General features: G+C 39.7%; 1 protein-coding gene across 8 annotated transcripts in view; it reads left to right on the forward strand.

Annotated features, from left to right (window-relative positions):
* Nucleotides 1-18602, forward strand: part of LOC308065808 (protein bicaudal D homolog 1) — a 318237-nt gene that overhangs the window by 228505 nt on the left and 71130 nt on the right. Inside the window, exons 1-2 of one of the 8 annotated variants that reach the window (XM_080392284.1) lie at nucleotides 466-9004; nucleotides 10066-10186. The exons of 4 other annotated variants lie outside the window; for them this stretch is intronic. Coding sequence is in view for 1 of the 4 variants with exons in the window: in XM_080392280.1 (XP_080248406.1) it covers nucleotides 8995-9004 (10 nt within the window). In the remaining 3 variants the exon portion in view is untranslated. Of the gene's footprint in view, nucleotides 1-465; nucleotides 9005-9024; nucleotides 10187-11387; nucleotides 16989-18602 lie in introns of those variants that run through there. 3 more of the 8 variants (XM_080392280.1, XM_080392283.1, XM_080392282.1) reach the window with 3 other exon arrangements.

An 18602-nucleotide genomic window follows, 5' to 3' on the forward strand; every position in this document is an offset into this window, starting at 1 on the left:
TAGATTTAGCCCTTTTAAGTCCTAAAATACTTGAAAGTATGCTTATCACCAGTGCTTCTCTAAAATCTCAAGAGATGGCATTGCTGAGAGCTCTGTACATGAATAATCTTAAAATACTGAGAGAAATTTTATATCTGCTGTCTTCCCAGAAGCACCATGCATCACCCAGTAAAAATAGATTTGTGATGATATAGTAGTAGCAACATTCTCAGTCTAGAAGTTGTTCCCTTTGGAGTGGGATGTGTGGAACTGAATTCAGATGGACACATGAGAGACTGGCAGCTCTGTGGGTAGGGATCTGAGCAGAAAAAAGCAACATCAGTTGCATTTTTGAAATAGCTGTTTTGAAGCTGAACCTGGGAAATCACGAGATGATGTTTAACAAAATTCCTGGTATCCTGGCAATTTGCTCTCTTCTCCATGGAATTTTTCCTTACAAGGTCAGTACTTAAACTCCCCAGCGGCATTTTTTTTAATATAGTTTTAGAACAGCTAACTCTTTAAACTTGGCAGAGACAAGCAGCTGCAACCCTAAAATGATCCTTGGCAGTTGACTACAGCTTTCCCCAGCTGGCAAGTTTTCCTGTTGTTTTCCTCTTCCCTTTTGTGTCAGGCAGTTGATGATATTTGTTTGTCCTGTAAGGGGAGAGCAGTTTCCTCCATCCCATATTAGAACAAAGTCTGACTTTTATTTTGATTCCTGGGTCACTTTTTTTTCCTCTTTCATGTAGCTGCTTAAAAACACCATGGGTGCCATCCAGATCTGCATGTTCGTTTTTCGTGCTTTATAAATATCTGCATAGCCTCACGTAACGAGTGAGTTGTTTCCTCCTTGCACTTTCATAGTGAGATTCAGTGCTATGGTTACCCACAAGAAGTCTGCATGGACAATTAAGGAATATGTTGAGGACAAAAAATTAATTGTGGAGCCAAAGAATTTGAACCTAGATTTCTTAAAGTAATTCAGTGTTGTACCATCAGACTTGTTCTCTTTTGTCATGATTTTTTTTTTTATACTTTAAATTCACTGTGTAGGAATATAATGTAGTAATTCCTTCCCTGATTCCTGTTGGATTACAGTGTTTCCCAGATTTTGTCATGGATAGCTTTCTGTTCTCTTGGTTCGAAGCATCTCTAAGACAAATGCAGGTATCTATAAACTGTATGCTTGAATGTGAGGAGAACGCGGTGTGGTGAGCTTTATTCGTTAAAAAGGATGATCATGTCCTGTGCTCCTTTCTAGTATTTAATAGAGTTCATTTATCTCATAGAAGGTAAAGTCACATATCTAATTTGAAGGGTTTATTAAATTAACTTCTACGTGTTTTCTATGGTATGGTCTTGATACTCTTTTCTTAAGTCTAAGCTTAAACTCTGTTGCCCCAGAGTACTCCTGTAAATTATTTTTCCTGCCTTAAATAAACTAATCAAGAATTAATAGATGTAAGTGAAAATTCCAAACAAGTGAAAAAAGTCCAAATTATTTTTTTCTGAGGTATGAACTGCATTGTTTTATGGGGTATTTTAGCAGCTGTGAGTATTGTTAGTTTCCAAATTGATGACACGTGGTGTTCAAGGGAATTTGCTTGTGACTTTAGCTAAGGTCCAAGGTCTCAGTGTGCTTCATCCATAGAAATTGCCTGCAAACTTATCTTCTGTGAATTAAGATACATTGATATTGCTATAATTTATGCTTTTCTGCTTCTTCCTAATGCTGTTTATGCTTTTCTGCTTCTTCTTAATCCCAACCCCCTCCAAATAAAAGCCAAAGAACCCAAACCTAACATGTTAATCTGACATCTAGTATGTCCATTTATTTCTGTATGAATAGTTGTGCTATGCTTTGATACACCAAAAATGTACAAATTCTTTCCCTTCTGTGAAGTTACTAAGCTCTTAAAACACTTTAAAGGACCTTTTGGGAAAGAAACCCACCAAAACAGTTTTGCAAAGTTCTTCTTGGCTTTTTCTTGTTTGTTTTCTTTCTGTCACATACACAAACAGTTTTGGGCAGGAAAGAAACCTGAAACACTGGAAACTAAGCTGATAAGAAAGACAGTAACTAACTTACTGATGTTCTTGAGGTACTTCATGCAAATTGCTTTACTTTGAGTATAATGTAGTGTTAAACTGTGGTATGAGGAACCACCTCAGCTCTACTTCATTTTAGGAATGTTGCCCTTTGGGTAAGGACGTGATGGTCAGATAGCAATTCTGGCTCCGAAAGCAATTTTAGCAGTCTTCTGGAGGACATGGGTCAATTTACAGGCCAGCCAAATTACAGTTGCTGCCTGGAAGACAAGGAAAGGAGAGGAATCCCTTTTTCCTGGGTTAATACCAGTGTTGATACTGTTCCATATTGCCACTGACTACCTGGACAATGGAAAGAAAGGCATCTTCAGCAACTTTGTGGATGACACTAAACATGGGAAGGGAGCAGTCAATATGGGTAAGATAGGGATGCTTTTCAGAAGGACTTTGTCAGGCTGGAAAAATGGATTGAGAGAAGCCTCATGCAGTTCATCGTGGGCAAATGAAAGTTTTGGTATTTGGGTTGGAAAATCTCTGTGCAATAGTACAGGCTGTTGGTTGGAGAGCGGTGCTGCAGAAACGGGGAGCTGACGAAGAGGAGGAATGTGAGTCAGCAGTGTGCCCTTGTGGTGACACAGGACCAGCTGCAGCAAGTCAAGGAAAGTAAGTCTTTCAGTGACAGTTCTGTGCCTGTCACGCCACAGCTGGAGTATTGTGTCCAGTTGTGAGCTCCCTCGTGCAAGGAAGATGTTGACAAACTGGAGCAAGTCCAGTTGACCAAGAGGATCAGGGGTTGCCACACATGACATAAAGAGCCTGACAGTAGTGGGCTTGTCCAGAAGAGACATCTATGGAGTAACTTATTGCTATTTTCTGTCACCTAGTGGGGGTGTGTGTGGAGGTGACAGAGACGGACTCTTGGAGATGAACAATATTGGCCAAGAGGCAACAAACGCAACTGCAACAAGTGAAATTCCACCTACGTGTCAAGGGAAGAAAAATTTGGCATCAGGGTGTTCAAACACTGGAAGAGATGCCCAGACAGTCTGTGGAATCTCCATCCTTGGAGACACTCAGAGCTCAATTGCCAAGACCTTGAGCAACATGATCTAAGCTGGTCCTACTCTGAGGAGGGAATTGGACTAGCTTACCTTTAAGGTTCCTTCAAAACTAATTTTTTGTATGAGCTGGGGTAGGAGGAAAAGTGGCTTGAACCGGATGGGGTCTAACACTTGGTAGATTGCCTGTTGTGATCTGCAAATGCTCCTGTAAGAGTGTAGATGCCTGACTGCTTAGCTGGAAATATGAATGGCCCAAAGCATACAGAGAGTTTCCTTTTATCTAACTTCATTCAATAATTTGCAGTAACACTTTGGGCAGCGACTCTCTTGCAGCAGTAAGACAGTAAGAATATTTATTACAAGATGGGCCACACTAAAGGAGCTCTTACTGAAATATTGTTTCTCATTGGCTTTTGTTCTGTGTAAGGCAGATAAATTAGTTGTTTTGCTTCCTACAGTAAAGACAGAAGTACAAACTCCTTTGACTTGGATAGCAAAAGAAACCATGCAGCATTTTGTAGTTGTGATTCATGCTCCCTCTAGTTCAGCACCTTAGCTGCAAGAGCTTTTCTCCTGTAGATGATCTATTTGCCGTCCATGGCTTCATTTTCTAAGGAAGTTATTCAATTATATACTCATTGAATATATCATATAATATGTGATATTAGATCTTGAGACATCTTCCTTGGTATTTTAGTTACTGTGATGGTCTGTCCTGAAGGAACTGCAGACTTAATATAAAATTTCTTCTTGAACAGTCATTTTTCATTTTTCCTTCTAGTATCCAGGTACATAATAAGGTGCCAGCTAAGATGATAATGCACTCTAGGATCCAAACCTTGCAAAAGTGGATTCCTCAAATGGGAGCAGCAAATACAAGCCTGTTACAGCTGTGTATTTAATGGCTTGATTTTTGAATTTATTGCCCAGCATCAGACATCTGCTTTGAAAGTCTTTTACGAAAATATCATCATACAGGCAAATAGTTTCAGTTCTGGAAAAGGCAAAAAGTCATAATCTTCACCACCCACCACCTCCAGTCAGTCATGGTTGTTGACAGAAAGGCTCAGCAATCTATTCTGATAAATGCCTGGGACATACTGCAACACCATAAATATGTTTGAGTCCTGTACAGAAAAGATAAAAAAATCCTTGGAAAAGGCAAATCTGACCTGGTTTGGTGTTTTGGTTTTTTTATGTGGTTTGTAAAGACTTTTTTTTTTGAGTTTTTCAAGGTATGAGTGCATACACTCATCAGAGATCCTTTAGCTGCAGTATGTCTTTCCATGTGCAACTGATTTAAAAGTCATAATGAGGATGTCCTAAACCATAAAAAGATTAGGAAGAAGCTAAAGAATAAGTAGCAATGTTTGCACTCTAAAATGGTGAGTCAGTGTCATGGGTGTATTGTGGCCATGGACTTGGCAAAATGCAGGACAGCTGTTCAGAATCTGCAGTGAAGTGACAGGGACCAAATGAAAGTGGGTATCTTTGTAAAAAAAATTGCTTCTTATGACACTGATGACCTAAACATTTTTGTATTTAAAAACAAATTATAGAAAAATTTCCAGTATATATTATCTGAATAGTAATATAGATAGCACAAAGGTTTTGGCATGAAGTAAACTTAAAGAGCTTTTGTGCTTGTTCAGCTCTGTGAGCTATTTCCAGTTTACTTGGCTCTTGCTGCATGAAAAAGTACTGTGTGCTGCCACTGCTGATTAATAAAACTTACCATTTTAATTTAGAGGGAGATGTACAGAATGTACAGGTGTGAGGACAATTAGGTGTTGGCAACCTGATGTGATTTGAACATAATTAATAATAACTCTGTAGGGCCTGGCTTATTTATAGACTTAAATACCAAACAAACAGCACCACCCCCCCACCACCAGCCCTCACCTGCTTTGAAATGAAAACAGTTCTGTGCTTATGTGCACGTCAGGGTTCTCTAGCAGCTCCTCTTTTCCTTTGGCTTTCTTACAAACCTAATGATCAGTTTTTGTTATCAAATTTTTCTGTTTCAAAGATCTGTTCCCCCCCTCCTGCCCATTGGCTATTCTACTGAAATAGGATGTTGAGTAGATGAGTATAAAATTCCGCAAAGCCACTTTTTCCAGAATACCTGAGAATTTGACCCATTGCTGTGACATAGTGTATGCGCAACAAAATCTAAAAAGGGAGTACTAATTCATCCTGGTTGTTTATTAAAAAAGAAAAAGAAGGATGCTTATTGACTATAATCAAACATAGCTATTGTTTTGTTATTCTCCTGGGTATGGGAGAGACCATGGTATGAACATGGAAAAATTCCTCTGAACACACACATAATGTTTTTGCTTATTTTGGGTTAGAGGTTGGTAGTCTTCTGAAAATACGGGCCCTTGGCAGATTTTGGTTTCAATATTCAGTGAAGATATATGCTGTCAAACAGGGAAAGGAAAATAGCAAGAATGTTTACTATCATGTACTGTACTTATATAGGCTTCCTTATGCATCCCAAGAGACCTTGCCAGATCTTTCTGCTCCCAAATCCAAACAACTGAATCCCTCAAACCTCCAGAGAGGTTGTTAAGAAAGACAGTAAGGCTTCTTGTGGTTTACAGTGTCCTCATAGTCTAAGTAACTGTGACTAGAGTCTCTTTCGGCTATTTCTTCAGTGTTTCCCGAGCTTTTGGAAAAACCAAAATGGTTGAATTTTCCATTTTAAAATAAAATGTTGAGCAGTCTCTCCTTCCATTCAGTAGGCCACATAGGTGTTTCTAGCTTCCAGCTGCTGCTTTGGAGAGAGGTGGTAAATGTACAGGATGTATATTGTGTTCAGAGGAACACACGCTCAGTTTGGCAGCCTTCCACTGCTGTTTTGTGTTGAGTCAACTGAAGTATTTGTATCCATTTTTAGCATCATTTTTGATAAAACACAGATGTAGATGCCTTTGGTTTTACAACTGAGTGTCTTAAATTTGGATGTGCTAAACCTTCTCTTTGAGTTGGAATGGATGCATTTTGGAGATTTGTTTTGGATCATGTAGTACTGAGTTAAAAATCTATTCTGGGGTGCTCTGTCTCCGTTTTGTAGCTTCCAGCTATGAATGTCACAACTTATTAAAGTCTCTACTTGTTTTGTAGTAGAGTGACTGATTAATAGTTGAATCTGAACCCTGTTAGACTACGGATTTTGCTATGTTGTGTCCCATCATAGTATGGGAATGCCTTAAAGTTAGATTGCAATTTACTGAAGCAATAGAAATAGACTATTTGAAGAGACACACACACAAAAAAAAACCAAAAAACCCACTGTATTACAATGTGGCCTTAATTATTTGTCATCAAAGGCTTAAGGTAAGTTTAAATAAAATAATAGGAGTTCAAATAAATGGCAGTGTAATACATGATACAATGCTGCTGTATTCTAAGTAATTGTGGTCCAGATGAGTTAAGTGCTCTTTGCAGAGTGCTGGATGCAGGTGTTTTCCTGTAGATAACAGCAATCACTCCTAATGGTTAGAGTGCTGATCAAATGTAACTCTGCAAAATGAAAAGCAGACTTTTTGTTTTATTCATTTCTGTTCAGCTATCACTTCCTTCTAAAACCTGAAATCGCAGGAAGAAAAAGAATGTGAAAATTCAGTATGCTGTTAAAGTTGCAGGAGGTTGATGGAAGTAATATGACTGAAAAGATTGTTATAATTCATACTGAGCTTTCAAATACTAGCTTCAGGCTCTGAAGAAAAGCATAAGAAGGGTTTCTGGGAGAGATAGTAGACAGCATTAGAGATGATGATGTTTAAACTCCATTTTTTATGAGAATGCTGAGAATCTTAGCCCAGCTAGTAGTTAGGTGAAAATCAGAGTGTGGTTGAATTATGCTAGTAGCACCAGATGGTTTTCTAGTGAAGAACCATTAAAACCCAGTTCATAAATTCATTAGATGAACTGTCTGGCTGCACTGTATTTTTCTTTCTCTTCTGTTAGGCTGAGGTAGGTGTAGTGCATGCATTTGATGATGTAGTCTTCTCACAGCCATCTTCCCAGGATGGACTAGACATACAAGTTATGCTTCAGAGCTAAGCATTGGAATATGTAGTCCTCTAGTATTTCTTCTATTAATATATTTCTGGAACTGTCCTATTGATCATTAAATGACAATTTTCTGAAATCTAAATTTTCACATTTTATGAAGCAATAGTACAGTAGACATGTGCTGCTCTTTTTCTTTTAGCTTATTGTACCTCCTGTTGTAAAAAAAATAAATATCTATTTGAGGAGGAGATACTCCAGTGGGTGTTAGTCTTCCTAGTGCAGCTGTTTGTGAAGGGCACTGTCCTGCAGGGATGGGGCATGTATGCCCCTTAGCATGTATGGGGCAATTAATCTTGACTTTGCAAGACTTTATTTTATTTTTCTGCATTGCATTACTGTTATGAAAGTTAACAAAGTCTTCAGTAGTTTCTCAAAAATAAAAGAACACTAAGAAACCCCAAACCTCCAAAACCCATGTAAAAGATTTTATCTTTTTATTTGATTAATTTTGTCACTTTCTTAATGATTTCAAACTTTTCCCGATATGAGGTCTGTGAAACTCTTTCACGTGACACCTCAGATTTTCTAGAATTATTCTTCTGTTGCCAGGAGTTGGGACTTCTAGTATATTGAGAGATAATGATATTACCTGTTTTTTTCAAGTAATTTGTTTCTACAGTGGTGCATAAAAGTTGTGCTTATAGAGGGATTCACACATCCCAACTTCAAAGGGAGAAGACTGTCTGCAAGAGGCAGTTACACACAGTGCTCTGTATGATGTAGCTTATACCTCATTTCTTCAGAGATCTGTTGAAATGGGCTTTTTTTCTCTGTATGTAATGTACCTAAAATGAGAAGTGAAGTATTTAATGGACTTCTAAAGAAGCTGCACAGAGCAGGTAGTGTGAGATATCTGGCTGTCTAGCAGACTTTCTAAACAAAGCTGCTGGCATCTTCTATGTCTGATGCCATGGGATTTTGTTGTAAGGGTTCACTATTGTGGCGTGCTGAAAGAAGTCCTTTATTCTACCTGAAAATCCTCTAGTACCATTTCAGTAACATAGAAGTTAACGCAGAAGAGAGTCAGAAGGTTTTGAAGTCACTGCTTACATGTTTCTGTGCTCAGTTTTGCATGGCTCAAACATGTAGCAGTAGAAGGCTTAGAGGCCTTCTGCTGAAATTTGATATAAAGACAACAAAGATAAGAAGCAAAGATAGAAGAGCACCAAATGCACTAAGATTGTTGTGTTTATGAGTTTCCTAGTACTGGAAGATAATAACTCACTACTAGACAGTTTAGTACTATGAAAAGAGTAGTGAGACTTCAAGCGCAAGTAACTTACACAAATCCCCTCTCTGAACTTCCTCATGTGTTTCTAGTTCTTCACAAACTAAAACACAGAACGACTCTTCTACATTGAATGACAGCCATTCTGCATCGTCAGAACTGCCCATTATTTTTTTTAAGAAGTAAGGGTTCTTAAAAGATCTTAAAGGTGTGACTGGAATATAGCTTATATAATGCGGAAGAGCTATCTACAGCTTTCTACAGCTATAGAGTTCTCCTTATTGGTGACACTGAGTCAAATGAATCTTGACCTGTAAGGATTTTATGTCTTTTTAACTAAACATTTTCTTTGACTTAAGTTCCCACTCGCACAATCTGCTGCTACTCTGTGTTGAAATGTTTCTTCTTGCTTATTTCCTGAGCTATGTCACTAAGTTATGAAATTCAGAACTTCCTTTTTTATATAACGAGTTGATAATGTTCATTCAATGCCCAGTTTAAGGACTGTCTCCTAGATGGGCAGAGTTACTTGCGCAAAAACATTGGAATGTAAGGACTTCAGCTTGCAGTAATGATGCTCCTTTATAAGGCATGGGTTTCTGTAAGTAGACCTCTTTTTTTTATTTTTTTTCTCTGTTTTTTAAATAATTTACTGATTTTGAAGTAATTTTTTGACCTGTGGGAGCCTCAGAAATATTGGAAAATAAAGATATGCATAGTTTTTTAATCCTGGCCTGTAGCTGATACACTTACAGAACTCTCTTAAAGAACTGGAGGACAGCAGGAGTCAAGGAAGTTCACTAGTAGCCTGTGATCAAATTGTCTGTGCAGGAGTGCATTCTGTAGTCTAGATCTAGTTTTTCTGCTAATATCAACAAGAAGCATGTTGCTTGCTGTCGTTGAGGAAGGATAAGTGATCTGTCAGCATCCAAGGGCAGCTGGACCGAACTGCGCTCTCATCGCTTGGGTGAGCAGCAGCAGAAGCAGAACATGACTGTTTTGATCTAAGGCAGCTATCCCTACAATGAGAAGTTGAATCTTGTGACCTTCCTCACAGCACACAATAGATCTGTGTGCAAATTTGAACTTATTTTCTGACACTTTCCTAACCTTTCCTTCCTATTTTTCTGTCATGTGCAGTCTGAAAATAGTCATGATCTGTGAGAGTATAGAAGGGAGGGAAGCGGTGCATGTCACTGCAGCCCACCCACAGCATTAGATAACAGTGCATCACCAAATGTTCAGTTTTTATGGAAGTAAAGTTTAGATAATAATCTACTAGCTTGCCTATATTCTAGCTGTTTAAAATATAAATACAGGCAGACTGGATGGAGCATATTTCGCTATAGTGTAGATATACACTACATGTATGAATTTGCACTATATTGCGTTACTTGAGGGACATAGAAATGCTGTTAAATATTCATCCCTGTTTGTACTGCATGGCTTTGACTCAGTGAGCTCACCAGTGCTATAGCAGAGACAATTAAAACTTCAGCAGTGTTTCCAAAATTTTTTCTGGTGAGCAAGATCACTGTTTTAGTTCGGCTTTGTATGTGTGTATGTCAGTCATTACTACTTTCTCAGAATGTGTAGGAGTCTTTCTTTGGAGGCATATCTTGATTTACGTTGTTTATTTTTTTTCTTTATCCTTATATGTAGTAAATACTTCTGTAATTAAATACAAACTATGAGAAGTCTAGACCTTTCAAGGTATTGGAGTAACCCATGTGCTAATATCCTTCCCTGCCCCCTTGTAGCAAAAGAGTAAGATCCTTGAAAGGTATGGCTCCTTCTTTGTTGTATTGTATGGTGTTAGCAGTAATAATACAAGCATTTGTGATATTCTTACTGCAAATGAAATGCTGCATAGTAATAAACTATACTGGACCTGTTACTTATATTGAATATGATCTGAGAAAGAGAGAACCTGTGATTTTGTGCGCTGTGCCTCTAATGGCATGTATTTGTCATGGGTCCACCTGGAAGCCCCAGCTGACCAAGACCACTAGTACCCATCAGATTTGTCTAAATAGTCTCTGCCAAAACCTTCGTTTTTGTGCAACTGTGAAACTCATCCTTGTGTTGCTCATCCTTGTGGGAGGAGGTAGACTGCAAAGAGAACTTTGAGACATTGAAATGTATACAAAATAAAAACAGGAATATTTTGGATGACTCTAGTGATACACATAGTTGCTGTCGGCCTAAGTGATACCTTAAATTTGGGATTTAAAAAAGCGAACCCACATGTGTGAGCTGGCACGAGAGGTAGGTGGAATTTTTAGGTTTTGTTGGTGTGACCTTGGTGGCTACCAATAAATCCTGTGATACCACTTTTCCTTCCACTTGTCAGTGGAGCTGCCAGCTGTGGGCATGGATGGGGCATGCTCCACAACTGCTTGATCAAATCCCAAGCCTGGTGTCTGTAGACACCTTACTGCTGACTGATCTCTCAACCTGTGAAGGAGCTTCAGGCTAGGGAAGAGCAAGGTGTTTTGTAAAATTTGTCTGTTGCTTGGTCAGAAAACTGTTACAGAGTGCTCAGAAGGGTGTTTATGTTGGATCTAAACCAGGTGTTTCTAGATCTTGGAAATCTGTGGCAAAGAACTGCTGAGTTTGGAGAGGAATTTAAATTGCATCAATGTGTATTATGTGAGTCTGCTAAATGCATTTTAAGATTATTTTTTTTTCTGCATTCTTTGCCACTAATAGGTTAGCCACCTGCAGTGGGCTAAATCACAAGGACACTGATGTAATATTTAGCACAGCTCAAATACCACCACTCCTGGTGTACCTCAGATTACCTCTATGAAGCATAAATTAAAGTTCTGGAGTTATAACAAGTGTTTTTTTTTTCCTCCCCAGGTTTAATTGATGAAGTACGAAAACTTCCTGTACGTGCACAGAGGAGATTAGCACACTGAATACTCATAACATCTTGAATTATTTTATGGTAGTAGCATGGTTTCTCTGCATTTTCTTACTCTCCTACTGTTCATGGTTTTTGTTGAAGGATACTTCATAGAGGAAGGAATGTACAGGCTGTTTTTCTTCCAGAAACACCATTTCTATCTTTTTGTTTACAAGTTCTGTCGGGAGTTGTCCAGGCCAGGGTAGAAAAGCAGTCCTGCAGTTCCCATCCAGACTTCTCAGAAACCGTTTAGTAAAGCCTAAAGAGAAAGGAAAGCCCCGTGGCCACAGTTCACACCCATGTGCTACTCTGATGTCTATTCTGCTTTCAGTAGGAGCTTAACTGGTAAATAAAGAGCACAGGGCAGAGCCCCTGGGGTTAGGCTCTTCCCCAGAGCTGGATTTACTCTTGCATTGCTCAGAACCCTGTCCAAAGAGCTGTCTGTGATCTCTCTTTGAGTCTTGCGTGTCTGAGCTTTGGCTGGCTCAGCTGTCAGACACTGAATGTCAAACCTAGGAGGCTGCTGCTTTTCCATGGAAACACTCTGTGTGACTGCAGAAATAATCAGGCATGTCTGGTGGTTGCTGTGCCCTATTGTTGGATACTTTGAGATACTGAACTGAATTGTCCTACCTTGACAAACTGAGTTCTCAGCTAAAACCACCTTTGCTTTTGTCATCCCTCTTGCTGCTTTTTTTTTTTTTTTTTATAATGCAGATGGATTGAAAAGCATTAGTGTCACAGTTTATTCTGCTGTTGGAATGTAAGTCCCTTGATGTTGGCTCTCCCTTTCTCTCTGTTCATGCACACCTTGCAAAAGGAACTCTAAACTTCTTGCTTCTAAGTAGGTACCACCAATACGAGCTGTCTTGTGCCTTGTATGTGCAAGGCCTGAGCTGCAGTATCCTCTTTAGGGAGACTGTGCTATCACACATTCTCCTTAACAACTCTTCTGTGCACTACATTTTACTGTTGACATAAAAATAATTCAGCATTTACAAGAAATCCTGTTAACTAACTGTTCCTGATCAGCAATTTCCAAGAGAAATTTCTTTACTGGAGAAAGGGATTCTAATTTATGGCCTTTGGATGGACGTATGTTTCTTTGAAATTACATTTTACATTATTTACTTTCCATTATTTTAATCAATGTGCCTGACTAACTCTAGATATACTTTGGTATCGGCTTTAAAGGAAAAACAATGTCCTTTTCTACAGGCATTACTAGCTTGGAGGCACTACTGATACAGCTCAGTGGGTGAGGTGCCATAAAGTATTTGGAAACTAAAGTAATTCCAGTTTATGGAATAAGTGTTTATGTGTACTGGGCTGGTGCTGTTCCTGATCTGAAAATAGTTATCTTTGGAGACATAACAATAGAAGCCTTGGGTTTACTATTTCTATAAGGAATTTAATTTCATAACTTGAAAGTTATTTTGAAGGACTGCTTATAAAGGAAGGATAACTTTCAGGCTTGTACACCAGGTAGGTGACTAAGATGGCCTAGTATGAACTCTGTCCATGTTTCTTTGTTGTGCTTTCATGATAGTTGCCAAAAAGAAACATCCACAGAAACAGCTGTTGTAATAGTAGAAGAATGATTGCTGCAGTGGATGGAGACAGTCCATGTCACTGAACTGGTGAGAAGGAGATAGGTTGTCTCCCTGCTGTGAATCCCACTTTTGTAAGCAGTAGCAGTTTGGAAGGGAAAGGTTTATCTCTCAAAATGTTGACTTCATTTAATCAAACAGTGGCCATAAGAACAAGAGCAAAACAGTTGCTGCCCCTTCTCCCATGCTCAGCACACATGCATTCCCAGGCTACACGGGCACTCTGTGAAAGAAGAAGAAACTTTATAGTCTTTTCCTTGTGATGTTGAGGGAGCAAGTGTCAATGAAAACCCATGCACTCTGGAAGTAAGGGGAGTGCAACTCACCAGGCATGAAATCTCCATTTGCTTTATGTCTGTAGAGGTGCTGCTGAGGAAGAATTTGCTGTCTGCAAGGGTTAGTTCATTGCTTTCCTTCTGCGAAGTACCATTGTTTTTTAATTTAGGAAGACAGTCAATTGAGACAAGACTGGAAAACCATCTCTGTCATACAAAGGAATCTTAAAGGACTAGTGTGGAAGCCATAACCCTTCTGTGCTTATCACAAAAAATGTTAAATCTTGAGATTCTAGACAAGTCAGAGGAAATTTTGCAGATTTCAGCCCTTACAATTGCTTGCAGAATATTTTTTATACTCTTAAAAGTGTAGATGTCTTGTTTACCTTGAAGTGAACTTCCTCAATACCAGATGGCATCAAGTTAAAAGACATACATACGTATTATATTGAAGTTGCTTTCTTTTTAGAAATAAAGGTGATACTATAATAGAGCAGATCAGTGGTCTATTGTATAGCTTTATCTTTATCTCTGGCAGTAACGTACAGTTGGTGCAACTGTAAGGAGTTATGAGGCTGTTTCAGTAGAATTCGAAAAACAAGTATGAGGAATGGGCAGAAGTTCAAAATTATGCATGCGTGAGGCCCAGTGTCGCTTACCTAGATGCTGTGGTTGGCTTTATAAATAAAACTTCCATATCTTATGCAGAGGATGGAGACGAACTTCTGTCAATATCAATATGCCTTATTCTAAACTCACGTAACTTGTTTTGGGTGAATAGATTTTAAGCAATCATCACCAACAAAATAACATATCCAAATTGAAAAACATACATTTCTAAAGCCTAGTTTGAGTACCCATCAACTTGAGTAAAATACCAAAGTCTTGGTCTATCGGATAGCAGCTGGGACTGGAAAAAGCTGAAGCATATGGTGTCATTGTTACAAAGGACAGTCCCTTCAATGGAATCAATTCAGGAGACAGGATGTCAATGTGTTGCTTATTTTTCATTAATATCTTCCAGCTAAAAACAATTTATTCCTAAACTCCTATCTGGCTTGGACTGGGCCAAAGAATAAGGGGAGATAGCTAAGTTTTCTTTCCCTTGTCCTCCCCTCCTCAAAATTATTTTGGATGTGCTGTTTTCCTCTCTCATTTTCAAGTAGTTTGAATAAATCCTTTGTCAGGTAATACTGAAGGTACTTTTTTAGTGCTGCTCCATGTAACTTTAACAGTGCTTTTGTCAAAATGTGTAGTGCACCCCATTGCCTCTTTCTTTGTGTGGTGGCTGCTCCATGTAGTTCATCCAAAATGGATTCTGAATGTTGTTACCCTCACTCTGCTAGCAGCCCTCCTATAATGAGTACAGCTAGTACTTGTTCAAAAACAGATGGTCTGAGGGTTTTTATCAGTGTCTGGAACATGTTTTCCAATGCCAAAATTGCTTATAATATTTCAGTAGACAACTTTTTTTTAATACAAAGTTAGAATTCACATAAATCTAGAAAATTACTTTGTAGGAGGTCTCTTTCATGAAGGAAAAGACTGAAACTGAACTTGAATCCCTGTAATTTTGAAGTCAGTCTGTTTGCCAAGAACATAATTGCCACAATTTTTTTCCAGAAATGCATAAATAAGTAAAATCTATTAGCATACTAAAACTAATTTCTGAGCCACGGTCATTATTTTTAAGAGGCAAAACAAGAAATGCTGTTGGTGTGTTCTGTAATGCTTAAATGCTGAAAAGTTTTTAATATTAACAATTGGCAAGTTAAATAGGAAATTGGCTTCCTTCCTTACATTATTTTGCCCTTGTTGCTGATGGATGATTGGTGTCTGTGGTTGCTTAAGACATTTTTGATGATGTAAAGGTTGTTCATTTAGAGGAAGAAAATGGGTTGAAATTAGCGGCATGAGTCAGAAGGACCGTGGTCCTGGAGGGGAAGTCAGCAGACCTGGGTTTGGTCCCATGCCTGTCCCCGGTACCCTTGTGAGCCCTGTGAGACCCCTCTGAGGTCTGCATCCTCTTCAGCTGCCATGCTTTCCGTGGCAGGGGGCTCTTGTATGGCTTACAGGTACTCAAACGCTACCAGCAGTGATCTGAGAGACTTCCAGTGTTAAAGCACTAGCAGTTTAATAGAGGTATCTCTTACCAATGTAAGAAAAACTTCATTGTGCTTGCTGTGAAACAAAACTGATTTCCTTTTGCAGTAAGGATGAGGTAAACTGAAAATTAGGGGTGGGGTGGGGGTTGGGGTTGCAGAAGAAAATTATTGAGCTCCGTGCCTGGAGCCACCCACGGGAAAAGATGGGTGTTTTTGTGATGATGGGTTCCAGCACAGGGTTTTTCAGTCCATTACAGGAGCAAATGCTGCCCTGCAGGACCAGCTACAGGATCAAAGGTGTCATTAAGGGAGAAAGGAAACAATTTTCCCTTCCTCAAAAGAATAATTCACTAGGCCTAAGTTAACATGTAGGAACCTGAACTGCAAACTTCTCTCAGCTTTAAGTAGTATTACTCAAAAATTTTTGACACAGTGCTAGTCATAAACGCTACATGGTTTTGAGTGAGAGGAGAGAAAGTTTGAATGCATCACTAGCCTCTGTCCACAGACTACTGTGCTTTTGCACGTTCAGTGTTTCAAGCCTTAAATATGCATGGTCCCATGCAACTCATCAGTATTTAAAGCCTTAATATGCACTTCCAAAGCTCTTTCTATTTTACAGACAAGATCATTATCAGATGGTCTTGAAAAGCCACTTCCCTTTTGCCTCCAGATAATGTTGGTGGGAATTTCGCAGAGCTGGTGCACGCCGTCGCCGTCGGTGCGGGTGTAGCTGCGCGGGTCTGGCCTGGTGAGAGCAGTGGTTTCAGGCACAGCTTTGATGCAAAAAAAGGGTTTTCCAGACACGCCTCCACCAGCAACCCAGTCATGCAGCAGAGACACGGCAGCTTTGCCTGCTGCTGAATCAGCGTTGGTCTTGCAGATGTGGAGCAGATAACTGTGGCAGGAGCCCTAAGACCAAAAGCTAGGGTCAGTGCAGTTCTTGTTCAGAAACCCCCAGGTTGGGAGATTAGGGTATTCTTGAGGGGAACAATTGCAAGGTCCGGGAGATAGAGATCAGGCAGCAAACACTCCCTTCGTGCTAAAATCAAACCCATTCAGGGGAACTAAGCCTGCCTTCAGAAAATAATTTTGTCGGGGGTGGGGGGGCTGGGGTGGGGTGGGGGGGTGGGAAACAGTCTTCAGCTAATTTCTCTGAACCCTCTGTTTTAATAGCAAATGAAAACCCTTGCTAGCTTCACCTCCACCTTAGCGCGTGTTTTGCCCTCCTTTCCCCCCTGCTGAAGGAGGGTGCAGGAATAGGCAGTGTCAAGGTTAAACCTGGTCGCAAGCTTTTGTTAAGGTGTTCTGCCTGCTTGCGAAGGCAAGGCACCTGCTAGGCATGCCCAGTGAGCTCTAGGAGCTGGCTCTCCCTTCACTAAGGCTTTGCAAGGCTGAAGCACAAAGAACGCTTGTTGCCCAGTCCCCGGGAGTCTCCCAGTGCTACCACTAGCTGGGGAGGACTGGTTACCATGGATGCTGCCATCTGTTCGCTCCCCGCCGGAATGTGATTATCCTTGCTGGGTTGGGAACCAGCAAAAGCAGGGGAGCGTGTGCTGTCGGCAATTATCCGCAATGGAGTGCGTTAATGGAAGGCTGGGATTAGCTAGCTGGAGGAGCACATAAAAGGATTTTCCCAAAACTATTAATGATTTCTAGCCAAGAGGAGTAAGCTTTTCGCAAGGTCAGTACTAAATTCATTGTGTATGTGACTAATTTATAATTGGTGCAGTGACTGTATGATTTAAGGATTGTAGCAGCATGGAAATAATGCTTATTGTTAAGAGGGTGTGTGTGTGAGAATTGTATTTTAAAGATCTTTGTTTGTCTGTTTCAGTTCAAGCAGTTTAATTTGGGGTCATTAAAGTAGTAAGTCAGAACAATAACTGGCCAAACTGATACAAATGGAGCAGTATCTCTTGTCTTTATGAAATGCTGTTTGCTGCCAAATCTGTTTGATTTACATGCCTTTTCACGCTGATTGCTTTTTGTCTCAGTGATTTCTTTTTGGATGTGATACGTGTTTGGTTTTCATACTGGCATGAAGGGTGAGACGAGGGGGAAACGTTCAAACAGAGCTGGCAGTACAATGGATGTTTAGGGTGTTTTATGCAGTTTGCCCAGAGGAAACAGCGTAAGGGAGGCAGAATGCAGGAGCAGGTTTTCCACTCTTCGTTCCCACCCTCTGCCCCTCTCTCCAACTCGCCAACTAACCAAACATTTTGGACTCCTTCTCTTATAGACCTTGATTATACGGACACTTGACATGAGTTTTCAGGATACTCCGCAAATATCGTGACACTTTTGATGGCAAGATTTCATTTAAAGGGGAAAATAAAATTAGAAATACATGCTTGTAAGGCTTTTGTACCCATTAAAAGACATTTTTTGATGTGCTGTAGGAGCTAGAAGTATTAATTTTTTTCATAAGTACATGATGAACTTACAACATTATTTGTATGTAGTTCAAATTACAGACTTAAAGGAGAGGCATTAAAATTAGTTTGTACCCCAAATAAATAAAATGTTACTTCAGCAGATATTTTTAGTCACGTATGGGCTTTCCCTTTTCAAATAAAGCTTTTACATTCATCCCTCTTGCCAGGACTGCCATTTTTATTTGGTACAGGGGAGGACACTACTAGAGGCTTTTAATTAAAACTGTTAGTCCCGATTCCACTGATCTGCACTCTGCTTTTATGCACTTAAAATGTCAGTGCTTTGGAGTCTGGGAGGAAAGTTACCGATGGAATTAGTAAGTTACAATTGCAACATATTTGACTGGGATAAATGTTTAACCTACAAGATGCATTCCAAGACTTGGAATGCCTAACAAAAGTGTGTGGGGGGGAGGTTGGGAGGGTTTTGTTTCTTTGAGTACTTTAACTGTTTGTGGTGTATGAGCTTTTCTTGTGCTTGTGGAAGCCTGGTATATGTGCCTCAAGTCCTTTCAGACATCATGTCACACTTGCACGTTGGTGGAACTGGGCAAACGCTCTTAATGGAAGCTGTATCATGTTGTAACTAAAAGGATTTTTTTTTTAACCCTTTCCTGCGCCAGAATTTAAGTATTGCATTGCTGTTGAAGTGGATGATTTATGCAAAACTTGCTTTTAATTGGCTGCAGTGGACTTGTTCACACATGCAAGTTGCAGGTCTGTAATTGCGTTGTTAAAAGGAACACAGGAGGAAGATTGGCTTTTGTGCTTGAAAACAGATTAGACTTTCACCGTTCTGACTCTTTGCTGAACTTAGCTGGAGGGAAGGGCAACCACCTCAAGGTTATTCTGTAGCTGGT

Source organism: Falco punctatus (genome assembly GCF_963210335.1).
Source record: "Falco punctatus genome assembly, chromosome: 6".
Lineage (NCBI taxonomy): Eukaryota > Metazoa > Chordata > Aves > Falconiformes > Falconidae > Falco > Falco punctatus.